The following is a 19345-nucleotide window of genomic DNA, read 5'->3' on the forward strand; positions in this document are numbered from 1 at the left end:
GGATGATGTGTGGATGGATGAATAACGGATATGCTTTATTTGTATTTTATCGCCCTAAAGGTATGGTTTTCAAAGTCAAAAGAGCTTTTTTACTTTTTCGCGTATAACTTTTAAACTACAAGAGATAAAGAAAAATGTTTAGAATAAAAGTTTAATGGTAAATTAAGGCTCCTGGTCCCTGATCCGAAAACTCCGCGGTGACGGTGGCAACGTACCGTCGCGGTAGAAATAAGAACCATCTCCTCTCACTCTCTCCAATGGAGAATAAGCGAGAAATGTTGAGAATTGATACGTTGTTTATTCTTGCGTAGTATCTTGAACGTAGTACATTCCTAGCAAATCTGAAGAACTCGAAGTATTTTCGAAGTGTGCTGAAGCGATTTGTAATGTTATTTTAAGCAAATATCTTTTTATTTGGAAATACCACGCAAGAATTTTTGACGTGTCGTTTTCTCGCTTCTGACGTCACGATTCAACATGGCCGCGGCAGGTACCCAGGAGCCTTAAGGTCTACAATGTAACATAAATAAAAATTTAAAAAAATTTTGTTTATGTCACTTTGTAGAACTTAACTTATCATTGGACTTTTATTCTAAACAATTTTTTTCTATTACTTGTACTTTAAGAGTTGCGATATCCTAAAAAATGGAAGCTCTTTTTTGAGGTTGAAAATATTATAGTAAGCACAATATGAAGCATATAAATTATTCATATTAAGTTGCTCTACATATCCACAAAAATTCATCCAAATTGAAAAGTTTGGGTATTTCCTTATTAGTATACATAGAAAATAAGATTATCTTCTTGTAACATTGTATCTCTTGCAGATAAGTGATAATGGAATAGGACTATACAATTAATAAGTTGATAGACATATTAACAGGTAAAAGAGACATATTAAGGCTCCTGGTCCCTGAGCCGAGAACTCTGCGTTGACGGTGGCGACGTACCGTCGCGGCAGAAATCAGAACTCTCTCCAATGGAGAATTCTGTCCTTTGTGACATGTTGACAACCTATTTTGTTGTGCATGCTATTTCTTTATTATTCGCTCTGTGCTTGTGCTCTAACGTTTAACGTATTCGTGAAAGTCGTAAAATTGACCGAAAAGTAAAATTTGCATGCGGAAGGAACGTTTTCACCTCCTTTCGACAGTCGTTAAACGGCTGTTTTTCCCGTATGTTTAGGCTTCGTTTTATGGTTGTTTGTTTATTGTCGAGGGAAAAGGATAGTTTTCGGTCAATTTCGGAAGTGTTCTGAAACGATCTATAGTGATGTTTTATTGAAATGTCTTTTTATTTGAAAATGGCATGCACAACAAAATTGGGTGTTTTCCTCGCCTCGATAGTAAGAATCCAATATGGCCGCGGTGACCATCCAGGAGCCTTAAAACTTGAATAAATAAGAAGGAAAAGGATTGCTAAACAAAAGGTAATGGAAGAAGAGTATACGAGTAATATCAAGAGACACGGTAGTGTCTCGTGCCAAGTACACGCGGAGCGAGACCGACCGTGACTCTTTTACGCGACGCGACGGGTTGCGTGTACCCGAGATGTTGAGATCTCGATAACGAGTGAACGGATCAAGTTCTAAGTAGGCTTGATCGATAGCTTGGGGTCCAATTAGTTAATTATTACCAAGGATACAAACTCAAATCGAGTATACGAATACTTAACGACTTGGTTGCATTTAAAATCAAGCCATATATAGAGCTTGTAAAAATGTAAAGCAATATTACAAATACTTTCAGTTTGAACATTTGAAAATGTTCTATCGCAAAAACAGAAGTTTGACTTTGCATATGAAGATTACAAATATGAGATTAGCAGAAATTACAGATCATATAGAACGACTTTTAGAAGATATCCTGTTTTTAAAAAAAGTAAAAATCACAATAGCTTACAACATCTGCAGAAATTACCAAGCATTCTGCATATTCAAAAAGAAGACCAGCCGGTATAAGAATATGGTAGATATAGCAACCCAAAGAATTGGCCAAGGTTACCGACTAACTCCGGATAACAGATATAGACGAGATACCGAGTTTATCCTGACGGTTAAAAACATAATTTAAACAGAAGAAAGGGAACAGAAAAGACAAGACTAGTAGAGAATATGAAGAAATTGTAACAAATATGGACTCAAAACCAAAACAGAACATGCAAAAACACCTTGATTAGGTATGAAATACAAGGTAAATCCACACGTAATAGATCGATTGCAAGAGAGGAAAAAATTACAAAAGGTAGTAGAGGACTTGTTTTTTGAGAAAATGGAATAATGGACCTGGAACTTCAAAAGAAGGAGGCAAGGTTTTTTGTAAGTAAAGCGGGAAGAAGATCATTAAAAACCTAAATAGAACTAGTAAAAAATCTATTGAAATTTATTGAGAGTAATGAGAGCTTTCAAGGGTTCTTAAGCCAAATGTTTAAAGGAAACAGACATATTAGAGGTTTATTACAAAATTTAAACAATGAAAAACAATGAGATTAGAATAAGAAAGGAAACGAAGGAAAGCTAAAAGAAAAAATAAATTTAGAAAGTAATTGCCATTTTTCGTTCCGAGCAGTAGTTTTTGAGATAAAATGGTTTGAAACTGGCCAATAACAGATTACGATTAAACGGACGCCTGCCGCGAGTCGCGCGGTGTTAGATCGCGCACGAATCTGTTTAATCGTAATCTGTAGTTGGCCAGTTTCAAACCTTTTTATCTCAAAAACTACTGCTCGGAACGAAAAATGGCAAATACTTTTTAAATTTATTTTGTCAAGAACTCTCTTGCTATGGTATTTTGGTTCGCGAATTTTGGGACACCATGTATATATATTTGGAATGAGTATTTTAAAAGTCAGGAATTTTTAAAGTATAAAGGAAAATACAGAACTCTCGAATATAAGAACATTTAAACCTACAAAATTTCTGTGATAAACTAAAGTACAAGAGGAAAACAAGCTACGTATGTCAGGATATAAACATATTATAAAGTCAGTCAAGAAATTACTGGAAAAATTGCAATCTATATTAAAAATGAGATTATAATTTTGATATTATAAAAGATATCTATATAAGTTCATATATAGATAAGTTCATAAGAAGGAGGTGCTATTGATATAAGAATTAATGATTTAAAACTCTAACTTAATCGGATCGCTATTCACAGAAGACCGTTCAGAAATATGAACGCGAGGATATAGAAAAGTATTTTTGATCTTGACAAAAAGAATAATGAAATTTTATAGAGATTTTAATGTATATGTTACCGTTAGAACTCAAATTCTGTCAATGTCCGATTTAACTAGTCAAAACTAGTTTTATCAAAAATCTTTCGTCAATACTAGTATTAACTGGTTAATTCTAGAAATAATCAAATGTATTTGACAATACCGGTATTCCCTAAAAAATTTTCAGTTAATACTCGTTCTGACGAGTTAAAATCAGTTTTAACGGAGCACACGTACTCACCGTTAAAACATATTTTTAGGTAAAACTAGTTGTAACTAGGGAAAAGTAATAATGAACTCCTGCTTTAACAAAGCGGGTGGAAAAGTGTATGCGTGGATGCAGTTCCGCCCTCCTGTGGGGGGTTCCACCTCCAAAAAAACTAACCTAATCCAACCCGATTGTTGTGTGGGTGGATCACACGTGTATGATCACACATATACTCTTCCACCCACACAACAATCGGGTTGGGTTAGGTTAGTTTTTTCGGAGGTGGTGCCCCCCGCGGGGAGGCGGAACTACTGCCTTCACGCATACATTTTCCACACGAAATGAGGTGCCATGGGTTTACAACTTTCCACGCGTGAAAAGTTCACGCATGTACTTTGCAAGGTACACTATGTGTCTAGTTTAACGGTAGTGGAGCCCCCCGCAGGGAGACGAAACCCACTGCATCCCGCATACACTTTTCCATCCGCTTTGTTAAAGCAGTAATAGTTGATCCACACAACATTCTTTCGTTTGTTTTATAAGCAAATTGTTTTGTTAATAACTTTTTAATAAACAACGAGCGACGAAAAAAGTCAATGCTCTTGGAGGTCAAGATCAACATTAAGGTCAAAAGTCATTTGGGGCTAACTGTGTAAAAGGAAATATTTAGCAAAAAAATTAATCTTACTCCAAGCCTATTTCTAAAAACTTGAAATTAAAATTTGGTTGAAATAGGCTTGGAGTTAGATTAGTTTTTTTTATGTGGAGCTTCTCCTCCGCCTATATGTGTACTGTCTATACACACATGTCAGCAAATTACTTCCCTTAATAGAGACACAAAAAATATCAAAAGACCCTTTCGGAACCCTATTTTGAATAATTACCACTTTTAACTGGCCCAACTCAGAACTAGTTTTGCCTAGTAAAAAAGTGTGCAAATTAGAAACTTGCACTTCCTCATCATCACAGATCGCTACCATTGCTTCTATTTTATTTAGCTTATAAAGCTTTCTCTATGAGGAAGCTTGTATTTTATTTGATGCATAATTATTCGTATTTATTAGTTTGGCTTCTTCATAGAGAAAGCTTTATGAGCGAAATAAAATAAGAGCAATGGTAGCGATCTGTGATGATGAGGAAGCAATGTGCAAGTTTCTAATTTGCACACTTTTTTCATTTTAAATTTAACCTTTTTATAAATTGAAAAAGGGTCAGCTTAGTAGCACAAATGGGGTTTTACAATGGACGCAATGTCAAATCGATATTGACTTTGAGAGTTTAGGCTACGCATTTGGATCTTTGATTGCGTATAAAGTTGGATCTAATCAATCAAATCTTAAAGAATTATATATGAAATAGGGGTAGAAAAGACTGATGAATATAATAGAATTAGAAATAACCTGATATTTCAAAATTTGCGGAAGTTAGAGCAGCCACAGCCATTTCTCTAATATCTCAAAATTTGCGGAAGTTAGAGCAGCCACAGATATTTCTCAAAAAATTCAAAATTTTATAAAGAAAGAACCTCTTTACCGATCATCGCCAAATTCAATACCAACCTTTCTTTAGTGATCATCTATCCTCAGTTCTATTACTCGTGCCCGAGCGTGGTGACTTCTCTTCATATACATGTGTTGCGTACGTAGATTATACACATTGTATATGGGACTTACAGTTTAACGCCGATTCTGAACGGCTATATTTTTTAGAGAAGTTCTCTTGGCGAGACATACTCTCGGTGGTTTGCCATTGCCTTCCGAGAGGAGAATGAGCGAATAAAATTTTTCTAACTCTACCGGGAATCGAACCCGAGACCTTTGGCTCAATAGACCAGTGCGCTGTCTACTAGGCCACGCTCGTCCTCTAGGGTCTTTAGTGATACATTAAAAAAAAATTAAGCCCGATATTTCAAAATTTACGGAAGTTAGAGCAACCACGGACATCAAAATCCGTACATGCACACGCACACGCACACGCACGCGAACACGAACACGCACACGCAAACACACACACACACGGACATTTTTTAAAATGCAATTTTTCGATGTTTTAGAATACTCTGAACATATTAGCATCAAAAATTCAAAAAACAATCTTTTTTTTGGTTTTTCTACCCCTATTTCATATATAATTCTTTTAAATTTGATTGATTAGACCCAACTTTATACTCAATCAAAGGTTCATATACAAAATTTACGAAAACAAAGCTTCCTCTATGAGGAAGCAAAACTGTTAACATATTTTAACAAATTGATTTTTTAGTCAGATTTAGTTTTCACTTACAGTTCATTGCTATTTCTAGAATTGACCAGTTAATACTAGTATTGACGAGGGGCGGCAGTGTGGTCTAGTGGTAGAGCGCCAGACTCGTAATCTGAGGAACCAGGTTTGAGTCCACTAGAGCCATGTAAACATGGAAAATTTTTTCCGAAAGCTGCGCCCTCCGTGCAAGATAGGCTCTTGTGTGGAGCAAACTGGGCTCCGTCTTTCGGAAAGAGACGTTAAGCCGTTGGTCCAAAGGCTTAAATGAGAGGAGAAGGATAGTATTGGATGAGAATTGAATAAAGGGTTGGGAACGTCCCTACAAAACGCCTGGCAACCGTGAGGGGAGTCAATAAACGTATTTATCTTTTTTTTTACTAGTATTGACGATAGGCCTTTGATAAAACTAGTTTTGACTAATTAAATCGAGTATTGATAGAATTCAGGTTCTAACGGTAATATATATAATACGGCGTAAAACTGCTATGATACGGACATCAACGGAGAAAATTTACTGGAAGCAGCAGAAAATGCAAATATGATATATCTCAACACAAAATGACATAATGACACAGTTAGGAGAATCAAGATAATGACCATTCAATATTGATTTGGTTTTTTGTACATACCTGATATTTGCGGAATATCAATAGATTAAAGACATATGGTTTAGATTATTATCCAATAACGATTTCACTAAACACAAGAGAGAATAAAAAGTCATAGTAAACTTACAAACAAAATTATAGCGAAAAAAAACAAAGTAAGATGAATACTATAATAGTTACTTGTTACACAAATAACTATTTTTTTTCGCACGGATGGCCGATTTCGCACGCGCGAGAGATTTCTCACTCGAAGCCGTGCGGGAATGAGATATTATGCAACACGTGCATGGAAAGTGCCCCATTACGCACGCTACGCGTGCGTGATAAACCACTTTCCAGGCACTTGCAACATAAAATAGGGAGTGTAAGCCGTGTGTAAAGATGAAAATTCCCGGATGCGGAGTTTACGCACGAGCCGAAGGCGAGTGCGGTAACCGCACCCGGGAATTTTCATCTTACCTCACTTGTTACACAAATAACTATTCCCGCACGGGTTCGAGTGGGGAATTTCTCGCGTGGGAAATTGGCTATTTGTCGCACAGATGGCGCGCGCAGAATGGGCCACTTTCCACGCACGTGTGATATAAAGTACTAAAAAGCCAACCATGGATAATACAGAAAAAACTAATAATTTAATTACATTAGAAGAGAAATATAATACGGTAATAAAATATATATAAGGTTCTGTTCTCTTGACATCTGGAAAGAGGAATATCAGAATTTGTTGGAAGAGGATTGAAAACATCTTTTTACACCATCGAAATAATTTCGATAGAAACAATACATACAGGAAGATATAAAGAAATAAATGTCAAGTCACCTGTAGGATACAAAGGCTGGATTCGTCTTGACGCTTTCAACGCTATAAGCATTATTCTACACTGAAAAAAGGTTTTAGTTATAATAACCAAGGGTTGATGAAATAGCTTCAACTAAAGGGTTTAGTGATTATGACGAAATAATTTGGTTAATGTTAACAAATTTCTTCATTATTTGTAATCAATATTTTGTTATTAAATACGAGCGGTAGCTAATTTTTATTAAAATTGTATGCGGACACATACACATATTTCTTTGCATCACGCAATACATGCACCGGCAGAAATGGTGTGGCCCTTGGCGGTAAGATTATTTATATAAGCACACATACCTAGCCGCCACGATAATTATGCCGGTGCGTGTACATATACGCATGCATGCATGTGTGTATGGTGCACAATATAAAATATAACATGTGACATATCTCACACGAAAAGATTTTTGTATTTAGTATCAACGTCTTTCTTATTTCAAAAAGAATAGCTTAAATAAATTTATCATTAAGTTTTTTTATGCGAATTAGATAGATAATTTTTAATTTATACATACGTTCGCGCGCGCGCGCACACACACACAAACACACACGTGCACGCACACGCACACGCACACGCACACGCGCACGCACACGCACACGCGCGCGCGCGAACGTGTCTGCACCATAGCGCGCTCCCCGAACGCAGCCATTATGTTGAGAAAAGTATTTCTAATATTTACATTAATTTCAGTAAGTAATAGGGATTCGTATAAGGAACCAAGCAGCCATGTTGCTACTGAAAGATACTCACCTGTTCGTCGGGCATCGGAAGGATCGGGTGCTCCTGGGCCAGGCATTCAAGCACTTCAACAAGAATATCAACAGTTACAGAGATTAGCATCACCTTCACATAGCCCTGCGAGTATTCCGGGTTCTCCTGTACACGAAAGAGGTGTAGCAGCAATTACGCAAGGTATTTATTTTTTATAGAATATTTTGCTAATTTAATATACAACGTGCCTATTATTTTTTTATTGCAAATTTTCGGCTTATTAATTGTTCAGTAATGTTAACTGATAGTTATCAGTTTATTTTTATAATAAGTAAGTTTGGTGTTTGACAACAAACAATTAATTTAATATATTGAAAAGATTTATATTTCTCTATTAAAATGTACGCAATTTTATATAATTGGCATAATATTATTAATAATTCATTATTATAAAAATATCTTATGCTATACAAGACTAGGGCTGTTATTTTTGTCAACTTCGAAGCTTCGAATATCGAATCCTTCGAAGCAAATTACCAGCCCTAATTTCGGTACCCGTACGATGCAGGTACCCGTATCGACGCGGGTATAACAGCGTATGCTATAGATCTGTATATTATACGGAGACGCGTATATGCAGAGTAATAAAACATATATTTTCACATGCTTCAAAAATGTATGAAAGAATGCTTATATTAACCGTCCGTTCTTTCGGTACCTTTTTAGTGCATACGTGGGTCTGTCATGTTCAACACTATTTTCCCTACCTTAAAGTACTTTAAAAAATCTGAAAAAATTTACAAAACATCTGTTTACATTGTAGTTGACGATTTTATAGTCTTTTAATAAACATCGTTTATTTAATATTTTACCTTTAATAAACTTTGAATAAAATTAGCAAAATTATTACTTACAAAAAGATTATGTCTGGTGTATACGTGGGTCTGAGACGTCCGTGCGAGATTTGACTTGCTCGGTATTCGGAGATATATTAATCTTTCGTAACAGCTTTGAGTCCCTCTTGAGTCTCTTCTCCCACTTATTTTTTTAAGCAGGTGAGCCAGACAGGCAGGCTTCCCAGTTTTACAGTTAGTAGTAGTAGTAGTAGTAAGCGGGGGGTTCTACTTGAGCCCCCGATTGCACCTAGATCCTAAGATCCTTTGTACCTCCCGCTCTTTCTTTGCTAGGTGTTTTGGGGCCAGCTCTTAGCCTAGTACCAGGTTTATCAGGTCTGTCACCCTAGCACTTTTCCAAAATCCTAGTGTCTTTAGGTACTTTAGTCCTAAGCTTTTGGGGGTCTTAATTAATTGCCTTCGGGACTTGGTTAGATGGCGTGTAAGTGAGCGGATGTATGGAAGGATTGTGCGGTGTGATTAAGCGAGTTGTGAGCAGATAGAGAATAGCGAAAGTGAGCGTAGAGTAGTGGATAGGTCGTTTGGAGGGCTCTGAATAAGGGTGAGTGGAGGCGGACCTAGAGGTGGTCGTTTTCTGTACGTATTTCGGCCGGGAAAAGCGAGCGGTAGCCGTTAGGTTATGGCGTCGATACGGTAATGTAGGTAGGAGCAAGATCGACAGCAAAGCGGATAGTAAACAACGCAAACTTGAGTTAGGTAAATCAGTGTCATTTAGAGATGAAGAGGAGATGAAACGTGATTTAGGTATATTGAGAGATGAAATAAAGGAAATGAGGGAACAGATATCCAAGGAGGTAGGTAAATTTGAGGAGATAAAGGAAAGTTTTGCACAATATGTAGAGGAAATAAAAGGTAAGGAAGGAAAAAACGAGGAAAGACTAAAGGAAATTGAAAGAAAATTGTTTGAATTAGAAAATAGGTTAGAGCGATGCGAGAGAGGTGAGACGGATATTGGTAGTGAAAGCGAAAGTCAAAGTCAGAGAAGTGTTAGTGAGAGCAGATTTTCTAGAAGGAGCAGAGGGGGAAGTAGCTATGCGAGATCCTTGGTAAGTGAGGGTGGGCTAAGTGACATAGAGGTAGGCAAGCTTAAGAGATGTATGAAAGATAAAGAAAAGGAAGATAGAAGGAATAACGTGATAATTAGAGGGATAAATTTAGAACAAGAAAGAGACTGGAAGGAGTGGGCGCAGAAATTTTTAAGAGATAAATTAGGTGTAAGATGTAAAGTAATAAATGTGAGGAAAAGTGGCACGGTTACCGTAGTTAAACTGGAGGAGGAGGACAAGAAAGAAGTAATGAGGAATAAGTACAAACTAAAGGGTGGAAATATATTCATTGAAAATGATCTAACCTGGGAGGAAAGGAAGGTACAGGAAGAAATTTATAGGTGAGTTAAGGTACAGAAAGGTAAAGGGGTAGAGGTTAAGGCAGGTTATGCGAGAGTAAGAATAAATGGAGTGTGGAAATCGTGGGAGGAGGTATCGAGGAATTTGGAGGATAGAGATGGTAGTGGGGGTAGTCAAGCGTCAGGAGGAGATGAGGGGAGAGCGAAGGAAAATTTAGCGAAGTGAGCCAGAAGGTGGTAGAGATAAGAATAAGGGAAGATAAAAGGAAAGGAAGGGATGAAATTAGGAAGGAGGAGAAGGTCAGTGAAACGATGATAAGAAGTAGGAAAATCCTATTTTGGAATGTGGCAGGAATAAATAACAAGGATATCGATTTTTGGGGTTATATTACAGATTTTGATTTCATAAGTCTGAGTGAAACATGGATTGATTCTGTTAGTTGGGAGACAATCAAAGTGAGGTTACCGGATACGCATATTTGGATGTGTAGTAATGCTACTAGGGTCAATAAGAAAGGTAGGGCAAAAGGAGGTTTTATTTTAGGTAAAAGGAAGGGATGGGGGAAGGAAGGATCAGAGTTGATCAAGAAGGAAGAGGAAGGTTTAGTTTTGTCAGAAATACTTGAGGAAGGTGAAATAACAAATATCATATCAGTATATAATAGGGAGGGTTGGAACAAGATGGAGGAGACGTTAGATCGGTGGATAGAAAAAGTAGATAGAGAGCTTGTGATTATAGGAGGAGATTTTAACATCAGAACAGGAGAATTAGGTGGCGGGGAGGAAGTGGAGGGAGGGTGGGAGAGGAAAAGTAAAGATACATTAATAGGTAATGGAGGCAGGAACTTCGTAGAATGGGTTCAAAATAAGGGATGGTACTTGTTGAATGGTACAACAAAAGGTGATTGGGAAGGTGAATATACATTTATAGGTGCTAGGGGTAGCTCCGTAATAGATTATATGATTGTTTGCGAAGAAATGCATGATAGAATTAGGGAATTTAAAATAGATGCGAGAGTGGACTCAGATCACATGCCTTTAGTCGCGATGTTAGATGTAAGAGATAGGGCGTTAGGTAAGAATCAAAATGTACAGAGAGAAGAAGAGAAAGATAGGAATGAAAAGGCAAGATGGAAAATATGCTGGGATAGGGAGGCTATTGAAAGCTATAAAGAGAAGACTGAAGAGGCTATCTGGGAGGATGATTATCAGGAATTGTCAATTGAAGAGAAGTGGAACAAACTTAAGAAGATAATTCAAGCGTCTATGATAAGGAAGGAAATAATAATTAGAAAGAGGAAGATTGGTTCTAAGGACTGGTGGGACAGAAACTGCACTAGGAAGAAAAGAGAAGTGAAGAAGATGTACATGAAATGGAGAAAAGGAAAGGTAGGAAGAGGAAGGTATTTGGAGGAAAAAAGTAATATGAAAGCGATGTTTGAACAGAAGAGGAAGGAGAAGAGAATCAAAGAAGAAGAGGAATTGAAGATCCTAAGGCAAGGATCAGAGGTCTGGAAATTCATTAATAGGAAAAGAAAGAAAAAGGTGTGGAAGGAAAATAAAATTGGGGGTGCAGAATGGATGAAGTATTTTAAGGAGCTTCTCGGAGGTACAGAAGATATGGCGGAAGACAAGGAAGGAAATAATAGCATGGGAACTGAAGAAGAAGGGCCTGTTCTAATAGGCTCACAGTTGGAGGAAAAAGAAATAGCTAAGGCGGTGAGAAGATTGAAGAAAAACAAGACTGTAGGTGTAGATGGAATACCGCTTGAAGCTTGGCTGTATGGAGGCAGGGCAGTTAGGAAAGGTCTAATAGAGGTTCTAAATCAGGTCTGGAAGGAAGGAATCTTACCAAAGGACTGGAGGACCTCGATCATAGTCCCGCTACATAAAAGAGGGGATGAAAACATAGTAGGGAATTATAGAGGTATTTCTCTTTTATGCTCGGCTTACAAAATATATGCTGAAATTATCAGAGGAAGGTTAGAGGAATCTGTCGAGCAGAAAGGCTTGCTACCAGAAAGCCAAGCCGGTTTTAGACGAGGTAGATCAACTATAGACAATATTTTTGTGCTGGATCATGTAACTCAGAAGGAAGAAAGGAAGGGTAGGAAAGGTAAAGTTTATGCACTCTTCGTGGACCTAAAGGCAGCTTTTGACAACGTTGAGAGAAGACAACTCTGGAAGATTCTTAGGGAAATGGGAATAGAAGAAGAGCTTATAGGAAAGTTAGAAAGGATTTACGAGATCACAAAGGTAGCGATTAGAACAAAGGAAGGTGTAACGAAGGAATTTTTTATAACAAAAGGAGTTAGGCAGGGCTGTGTTCTGAGCCCGCTTCTATTTAACCTGTATATTGCGGAGATTAGGAAAGCATTAGAAGTAAGAAACATAGGCGGCGTGCAATTAAGAGATGTAAGAGTGTGGTCGTTAGAGTATGCAGACGATATGGTATTTTTAGCAAAGAATAGGGATGCGATGCTAGATATGATGGATACAATTAGGAGATTTTTTAGGAAAAGAAAAATGACTTTATGTACGGATAAAACTAAGATGGTGGTGTTCAATAAGAGAGGTAGGGAAAAGGTAGAAAAATGGAAATGGGAGAATAAAGAAATCGAAGAAGTCAAGACGTTTAAATATCTAGGGTTTGTATTTAGTAAGAATGGTAAATATACAGAGCATATTAAAGAGTTGTGTAGGAAAGGCAGGATAGCGGCTAACAGGACGTGGGGGCTAGGGGAAAGAATTTGTAGGAATGATTTTATTAGAAGAGGGATGCTATTTAGATATTTAGTTAGAAGCGTGATTTCATATGGGGTGGAATTATGAGGTTGGAAAGAAAAGAAAAATTTAGAAAAGATATTGTTGGATTACGCTAGATGGGTTTTTAAATTAAAGTTTTGCACGCCGAGATATATAATGTCTAGAGAATTAGGGTTGAGCAAATTAAGGATAGGATGGGGAATTAGGGCTATGAAATTTGAGGATAAGGTCAGGGAAACAAAGAGGAAAGGTGGATTAAAAAGTGTTGGCTGGAGAAAGAAAGTAATGATTGGAACGATAGGTATGGTAAGGAAAGAGAGAAATATTTTAATAGGAATGGTTGGAGTGTTGTGGCGGTGGAAGCCTTGAGAAGTGAGGGGAGAAATTTAGGTAAAGAAATGTGGAAGAGGGATGAGGATGTACAGAGGCAGTTAGAGGAAAACAGGATTTTAGATGCAAGGTATAACAAGAAATATAAGGAGCTAAGTATGGATTTGGAAGGCCCAAGTTATTTAAAGTTGGATAATTTAGACAGACAGGATCTCGGGGATAGTATCAGAGCGTTGTTAAATTTAAGATGCGGGAACTTAGAATCAAGTAACAGGTATTGGCTAGATGAAGAGAAACAAATGTGTATTTTTTGTAATGAAGGCAAGGATAATATGAACCACTATGTTGAAGATTGCGTTAAGACAAAGGAATGGTTTACAGTATTAGGAAAGGATAGTAAAAAAAGGTTGGAAAAACTTTGGAATGATAAATTGGACACCACCAAAGCGGAGGTATTGCTAAAAGTTGTTAGGGAAAGGGATGCGAAAGAAAAAAAAGATAATTATAGGAAGTCAATAGGTTGTGAGAGAGGCTGTGAGATAAGTAGTTAGTGCAATAAGATTCAATAAGAATCGAGGCTCGTGCGTGCTTTGTTAAATAGGTTTAATAAATAAATAGGTAAAATATCAAATATTAAATGTGCCATAATTTGTAATCTTTAATTTTTGTAAAGTTGTAATTTTAATAGGTTATTAGGTATTTAGGAGCATGAGGAGGAGTGTGTGTGTGAATGAATAAAGAAAGAATTGTAAACCAAGTCCACTTTCTGGCTGTTATGCTAAAGTTAATAAACTATATATAATTAATTGCCTACGATGGCACCGTTTCTCCGCACGAGCCCCACTCGTGCGGCGGGGCGCAGTCTGAAATATACTGGTGGAAAAAATTTCCGTGTTCAGGTGGACTCGAACCCGATACTTCGGGGTTATGAGTCTGGCGCTTTCTCACTAGATCACACTGCGCTCCTCAGTTTTACAGTTACGAGCAGATATTATTTTGGCTCGGCGTCCGACAGATCAATATGTTGTCGAATACCGAGCAAGTATACGCGTCTCCGTGTAATATACAGATATCTGTAGCATACGCTGTTATACCCGCGTCGATACCCGTATTCACGCGGGTATAGCGGGTATCCGTAATATTGACACGGGTACCCGCATCGTACGGGTAGGGGAGACCGAGGCGAAGTCGGCCCTTTTTTTCGGTGTCGATTTTTAACAACAAAATAAATCATTTTAGTGAAATATAGTATACCATTGTTGTTTAAAACGTACAAGCTCGCACAGGAGCTTGGTCTCAAGATTTACAGAATAGGGAACGACATTTATTTTCTAGTTACGTCGGTAAAGAGATTGTGTATTTCCATGTTAGTTATGTCTTAATAAACGAATATATCGTAATAAAATGTTAGACAGAGAACACATAGCATAAATACAAAATAAGATAATGTTGAATTATCCATGCATAATCCTTTCTCATTTGTCACTACAATAAGTTAATCTCTCATCATAAATGATTGTAAGAAGACAGATTTCCATTATTTTTGTATCTTGATCAGAGAAAACAGTCAAGTGGTTTCAATACTTATGTCTGTTGTAAGAAAGGATCATGTAAGTTAAACATATTATTCAAAACACATTACATAAATATAGCAAGAATATACAAAGCATAAATGAATTGAAGTACTGTGTCAACTAGTAATTCGTCGAAAATAATCCTTAGAGGTATATATATCTCTCACTTAACAAGTAAGCAAATAAACATATGTAAAGTAAAGCATTCGAGAGAATGTTTAGGCTTATATAAATATTATGTGAGATTCTGTAACTTCAATATAATGCACTTTCTTTCTATTAATTGATATAGTAACTTCCGCAGTCAATCCAGTTCTATAAGTATTTCAAGTGAGTAGTATACATAATTCGATAAATGAAGAGCGAACTCAATTAAATGATAATTAACTTTTCGTATGTAATACGGTGTTTCGTAAACGTTAATAGCTGGCAAATAGCCACGGGTTGAATCGCAATATTCGTTAAGATAATACAGACTATGTGTGAATATCCGAATCACGTGTGCATCGATAATGCAAGTTAAATTACTACACATCGAGAATCAATGACTTTATTCGTGGGTTGCAACCATTCCAAATAACTTTAAGTTCTACTGAGCTCAGACAGATAATTGATTCCGGAATATTTAGTTAGCTACGTAGCCTTTATGCAAGGATACAATCCGTCGCCCCGTGTTTTATGCGAGGACGATATCCATCGCTCCGTGCTTTATGCGAGGACGATATCCATTGCTCCGTGCTTTATGCGAGGACGATATCCATCGCCCCGTGCTTTATGCGAGGACGATATCCATCGCCCCGTGCTTTCTCGAATTCTGTAATCAGACGATCGCATTTTATGATGACCTTGCGTTCATCATAATCCGCTTGAGAATTGCCGATCAATCTCGTATGTAATCTCTGAGTTACACGAGTTCGATATTTTACCTGAAAGCATCCGCCGGTGATAAATTGTAATGATGGTCATCGACCAAAACTGTAAGAACCTTCTCCAATGGATAAGATGGCCGCTTCGTTCCTTTTTAACGATGCCACATCGCAATGTCCAAGATGGCCGCTTCGTTCCGTTTCAACGAGGCCACGTCGCAATGGCTAAGTTCGTCCTTCCTTCAGTCGTATCGAGCGAGGTACTTTCAATCGCCTCTGAGCAGGGCTGCAATGCCTCCTCTGATATTACGGAGACGTCCTCGTTCTTTCTGTCTCAGACTCAATAGTCTGGCGGATTTCAATCGCGTAGCAATTATACGAATATACGACGCCGATGTAAATGAACGCGACTGTACGCCTCGCTAGCCGGAAGACGAATACTTGTTCGGCGGGCTTCACGCCCGTCCCGACACTCTTACGCTTGCGCAGTATCGTCTTTTCGTACCGTTTTCCGGCGCTGGGGCGCAACGTGGTCGTCGCAGCGCTCGCGAAACACATAACGTTAAAGATAACTAGGGAACTGTAACACCGACGCCATCTGTGAGCATTCTACCGAATTGCCACTTACACCAACAATGTTCACATACACAATCTCTTCACGATTCTTATTACCCGTTTCTAATAATTGTAAAGAGTGAACCCTTGGCTACAAAATTTATATAGGCATTTTTGGTCTACGTCGCTTTGTTCAACCGGTATAAAGTAAAAACGACAAAGGTGCAAAAATCGAAAAGTCAAAATTCCCGGGGTAGAGTCGTGTCTTTATTCCTGGACTGGATTTTAAATAAAGATACATAATTTTGATCATAAAAAATAATAGAATACACTTTATTCATTGTTTTTTTAGTAGAAAAATGGAAAGCGGAAAATAATTTCAAGAAAATCAATTTTTTTTTGCTAACAGTTAAAGCATGTAAAAACGGAGTCTGACGAGCGCACGCACTCGTTGTGTGCCTTACGCCTGCACGAAATGTACTGTTTTTCATCGGCCCTGTTTTCTATTATCTCTGAGCATACGCAGCACATATTATTTAGCTTTCTTGACTTCGTTTTGGCTTGGAAACGACTTCGCCCCGAACACAAGTTTTAGGTTTGGTCGCTTATAAAATAATAGAAATCAATGAAAAAATAAAAAAACTGCACTGGATTCGTGTTTAGCATGCATTACTCTTTAGAATCACTTACTTTGAGATTTGGAAAGACAATAATAATTAAGATGATAAAATGCATCATTCAAGGCCAGCAATGGCCTTAAAGGTTATATTACAGATAATGTTAATCCTTTGGACCAACGGCTTAACGTCTCTTTCCGAAAGACGCGGAGCCCAGTTTTGTGCTCCGCACAAGAGGCCTATCTTGCACGGAGGGCGCAGCTTTCGGAAAATAAATTCCATGTTCTAGTGGACTCGAACCTGGTTCTTCAGATTACGAGTCTGGCACTCTACCATTAGACCACACTGCCGCCTCCAGTGTGGCACTACCGCGTCGATTAAGCCCAAGTTGAACGAAATCGGTGAGGAGGCCACTATTCTTCAGATTTACCGACAATAATACTTAAGATATTACAAATTTTCGACGCGAAAGAAATTTTACTTTCGACCTGCGAAAATACGTTTGCTTCGATCAAGAGACACGGCAGTGTCTCGCGCCAAGTACGCGCGGAGCGAGACGCACCGTGACTCATTTACGCGAACGCACGAGTTGCGAGTAACCGAGATTTTGAGATCTCAATAACGAGTGAACGGATCAAGGTCTCAGTAGGCTTGATCGATAGCTTGGGTCGCTTTACAAATAAGAGTGTTTTTTTCCGCTACGTGCCCTACGAGCGGAGATATTACGATGCAAAGTCTGAAATGGTAAAATTTACAATTAAGATACGTCGTCGTCGCCGTACGGTTGTTTTTTTCCTCGATAGATGATATTTGAGAACATGTCGAGCGTCCCCCCGGGTCCCCTCCATGACAGTGTTGCTACACTAAAAAGAGACAGCATATACGCGTACGTGCGCGCTCCATTGGCGGCTTGTGAGAATAAACATATTAAATTCTCCTGGTGTCCGTCCCATAAAGGGATTCAAGGGAATGAAGTGGCTGACAGAGCTGCCAGGGAGGCTGCTACTAATGGAGTTTTTCTTGGTAATAAGATCTCGTTTAAGGACGCACTCTCATATAAAGATGTATGAAGAAATGGATGCTCAATTTTTAAATGATATTGATATAGGCACGGGAAAGTATTACATGGAAAAATTCTCAGATATTAAGTTAAAATCTTTGTTAAACTATAAAGGTAACCGTACGGATATTTGTAGGCTGTTTCGTTTAATTACGGGATATTCGTATGTTGGAACCACAAAATTTAAATTTGGTTGGATTGATTCCCCCGGTTGCTCTTGTGGGGAGGAATTGCAGGATATCAACCACGTATTTTGGGCGTGTCCTTTTTATAATGATGAAAGAGCTATCTTGATTGATGGCCTTTTGAAGAATCAATTAATAGCACCTTTTTCAATAGAATATGTGATTGGTAATTTGAATGTCAAAATAGCTAGACTGATTATTACTTTTATAAATGGTTTGAATCTTGGTTTATGATCTATCGAGTCGCAGAAAGCTCTCTCCTGAGATTGTGGCATGGCTTACTGGGAGAGTACTGCGAAGCAGTAATTATTGAATTTCTAAGAGGGCGCCTCGGACCCAAACAGAGGCTCCTCTAGTGTATAAATCGCCGTGGTACTACGACTCAAAGTAGAGTCGGAAATCCAGCGGGTCAAAGGAAAGGAAAGGACGTGCGCGCTCGTCGCTCAGTGCGTTTGCGCGGACAGCACGCTGTCAGTCAGTCATATAACCTAGAAATACTTATCGCGTTTGCGCGAGTTGCGTGATGGCCGCCGTAGCGAACACACGCGTTTTAACCTAGCTAGGATTCGCGAAAAGTTTTTGCCAATTTTAGGTTTATTAAAGGTTAAGGGAAGTAGTTTGGGGATCCGTCAGGGATATAACCGATAGTTAGGATAGCTAGATCAAAGAGGAGAAAGTTAATTTCCCCCCGTGAAGGGGGGAATAACATTTTGCTGGGGCCGGGGAAGATGAAGGCCAAACAGAAGACGAAAATACAGACACAGATACCGATGAGTGCTGCAAAGAAAGCAGCAATGGAAAATACAGCAGCCAAGTTAATCAATGAGAAGAAGAGAATGGCTGAAGACGAAAAGGATTGTGTGGACAAAGACACACAAGGATTTTCACAGGAGGAGGGAGATTGGCATCTAGTAGAACCGAAAAAGATGGCGAAGGAAAAGCGCGCGAAGATATCACAAGAACAGACTACTGGGAAGATTGACAACAAGGAAGACAGCCAATCAGGTAGCGATGACGTAAACTCGGAAGAAATGATCCACGAATCAGGTAATGTCACCACGGAAGACTCTAGATACGAATCGGCGAGTGAGATGGAGATAGAACCGTTAGGCTCAGACGTGATGCAACACGCGAATACCTCGTGTAACGTTGAATTAAACTCAAGCGTGAAAGATAAACGAAATACGGGTATGTCGGACAGTAGCAGATCAACGGATAGAACGGCACGGGAGCTTTTTGAGAATCGTGCGGGTGTGCTGAAAAGAATCAAT

At 38.3% G+C, this 19345-nt stretch overlaps 1 protein-coding gene across 5 annotated transcripts in view; it reads left to right on the plus strand.

Annotated features, from left to right (window-relative positions):
• The window catches only part of LOC139812158 (serine/threonine-protein kinase SIK3), a 245452-nt gene that overhangs the window by 203578 nt on the left and 22529 nt on the right, over positions 1-19345 (plus strand). For 4 of the 5 annotated variants that reach the window (XM_071776791.1, XM_071776793.1, XM_071776795.1 and 1 more), the window contains one exon: positions 7842-8063. In XM_071776791.1, coding sequence (XP_071632892.1) covers positions 7842-8063 — 222 coding nt within the window. Of the gene's footprint in view, positions 1-7814; positions 8064-19345 lie in introns of all 5 variants that reach the window. The other variant, XM_071776792.1, reaches the window with a different exon arrangement.

Source organism: Temnothorax longispinosus, chromosome 4, assembly GCF_030848805.1.
Source record: "Temnothorax longispinosus isolate EJ_2023e chromosome 4, Tlon_JGU_v1, whole genome shotgun sequence".
NCBI classification, from domain to species: Eukaryota; Metazoa; Arthropoda; class Insecta; order Hymenoptera; family Formicidae; genus Temnothorax; species Temnothorax longispinosus.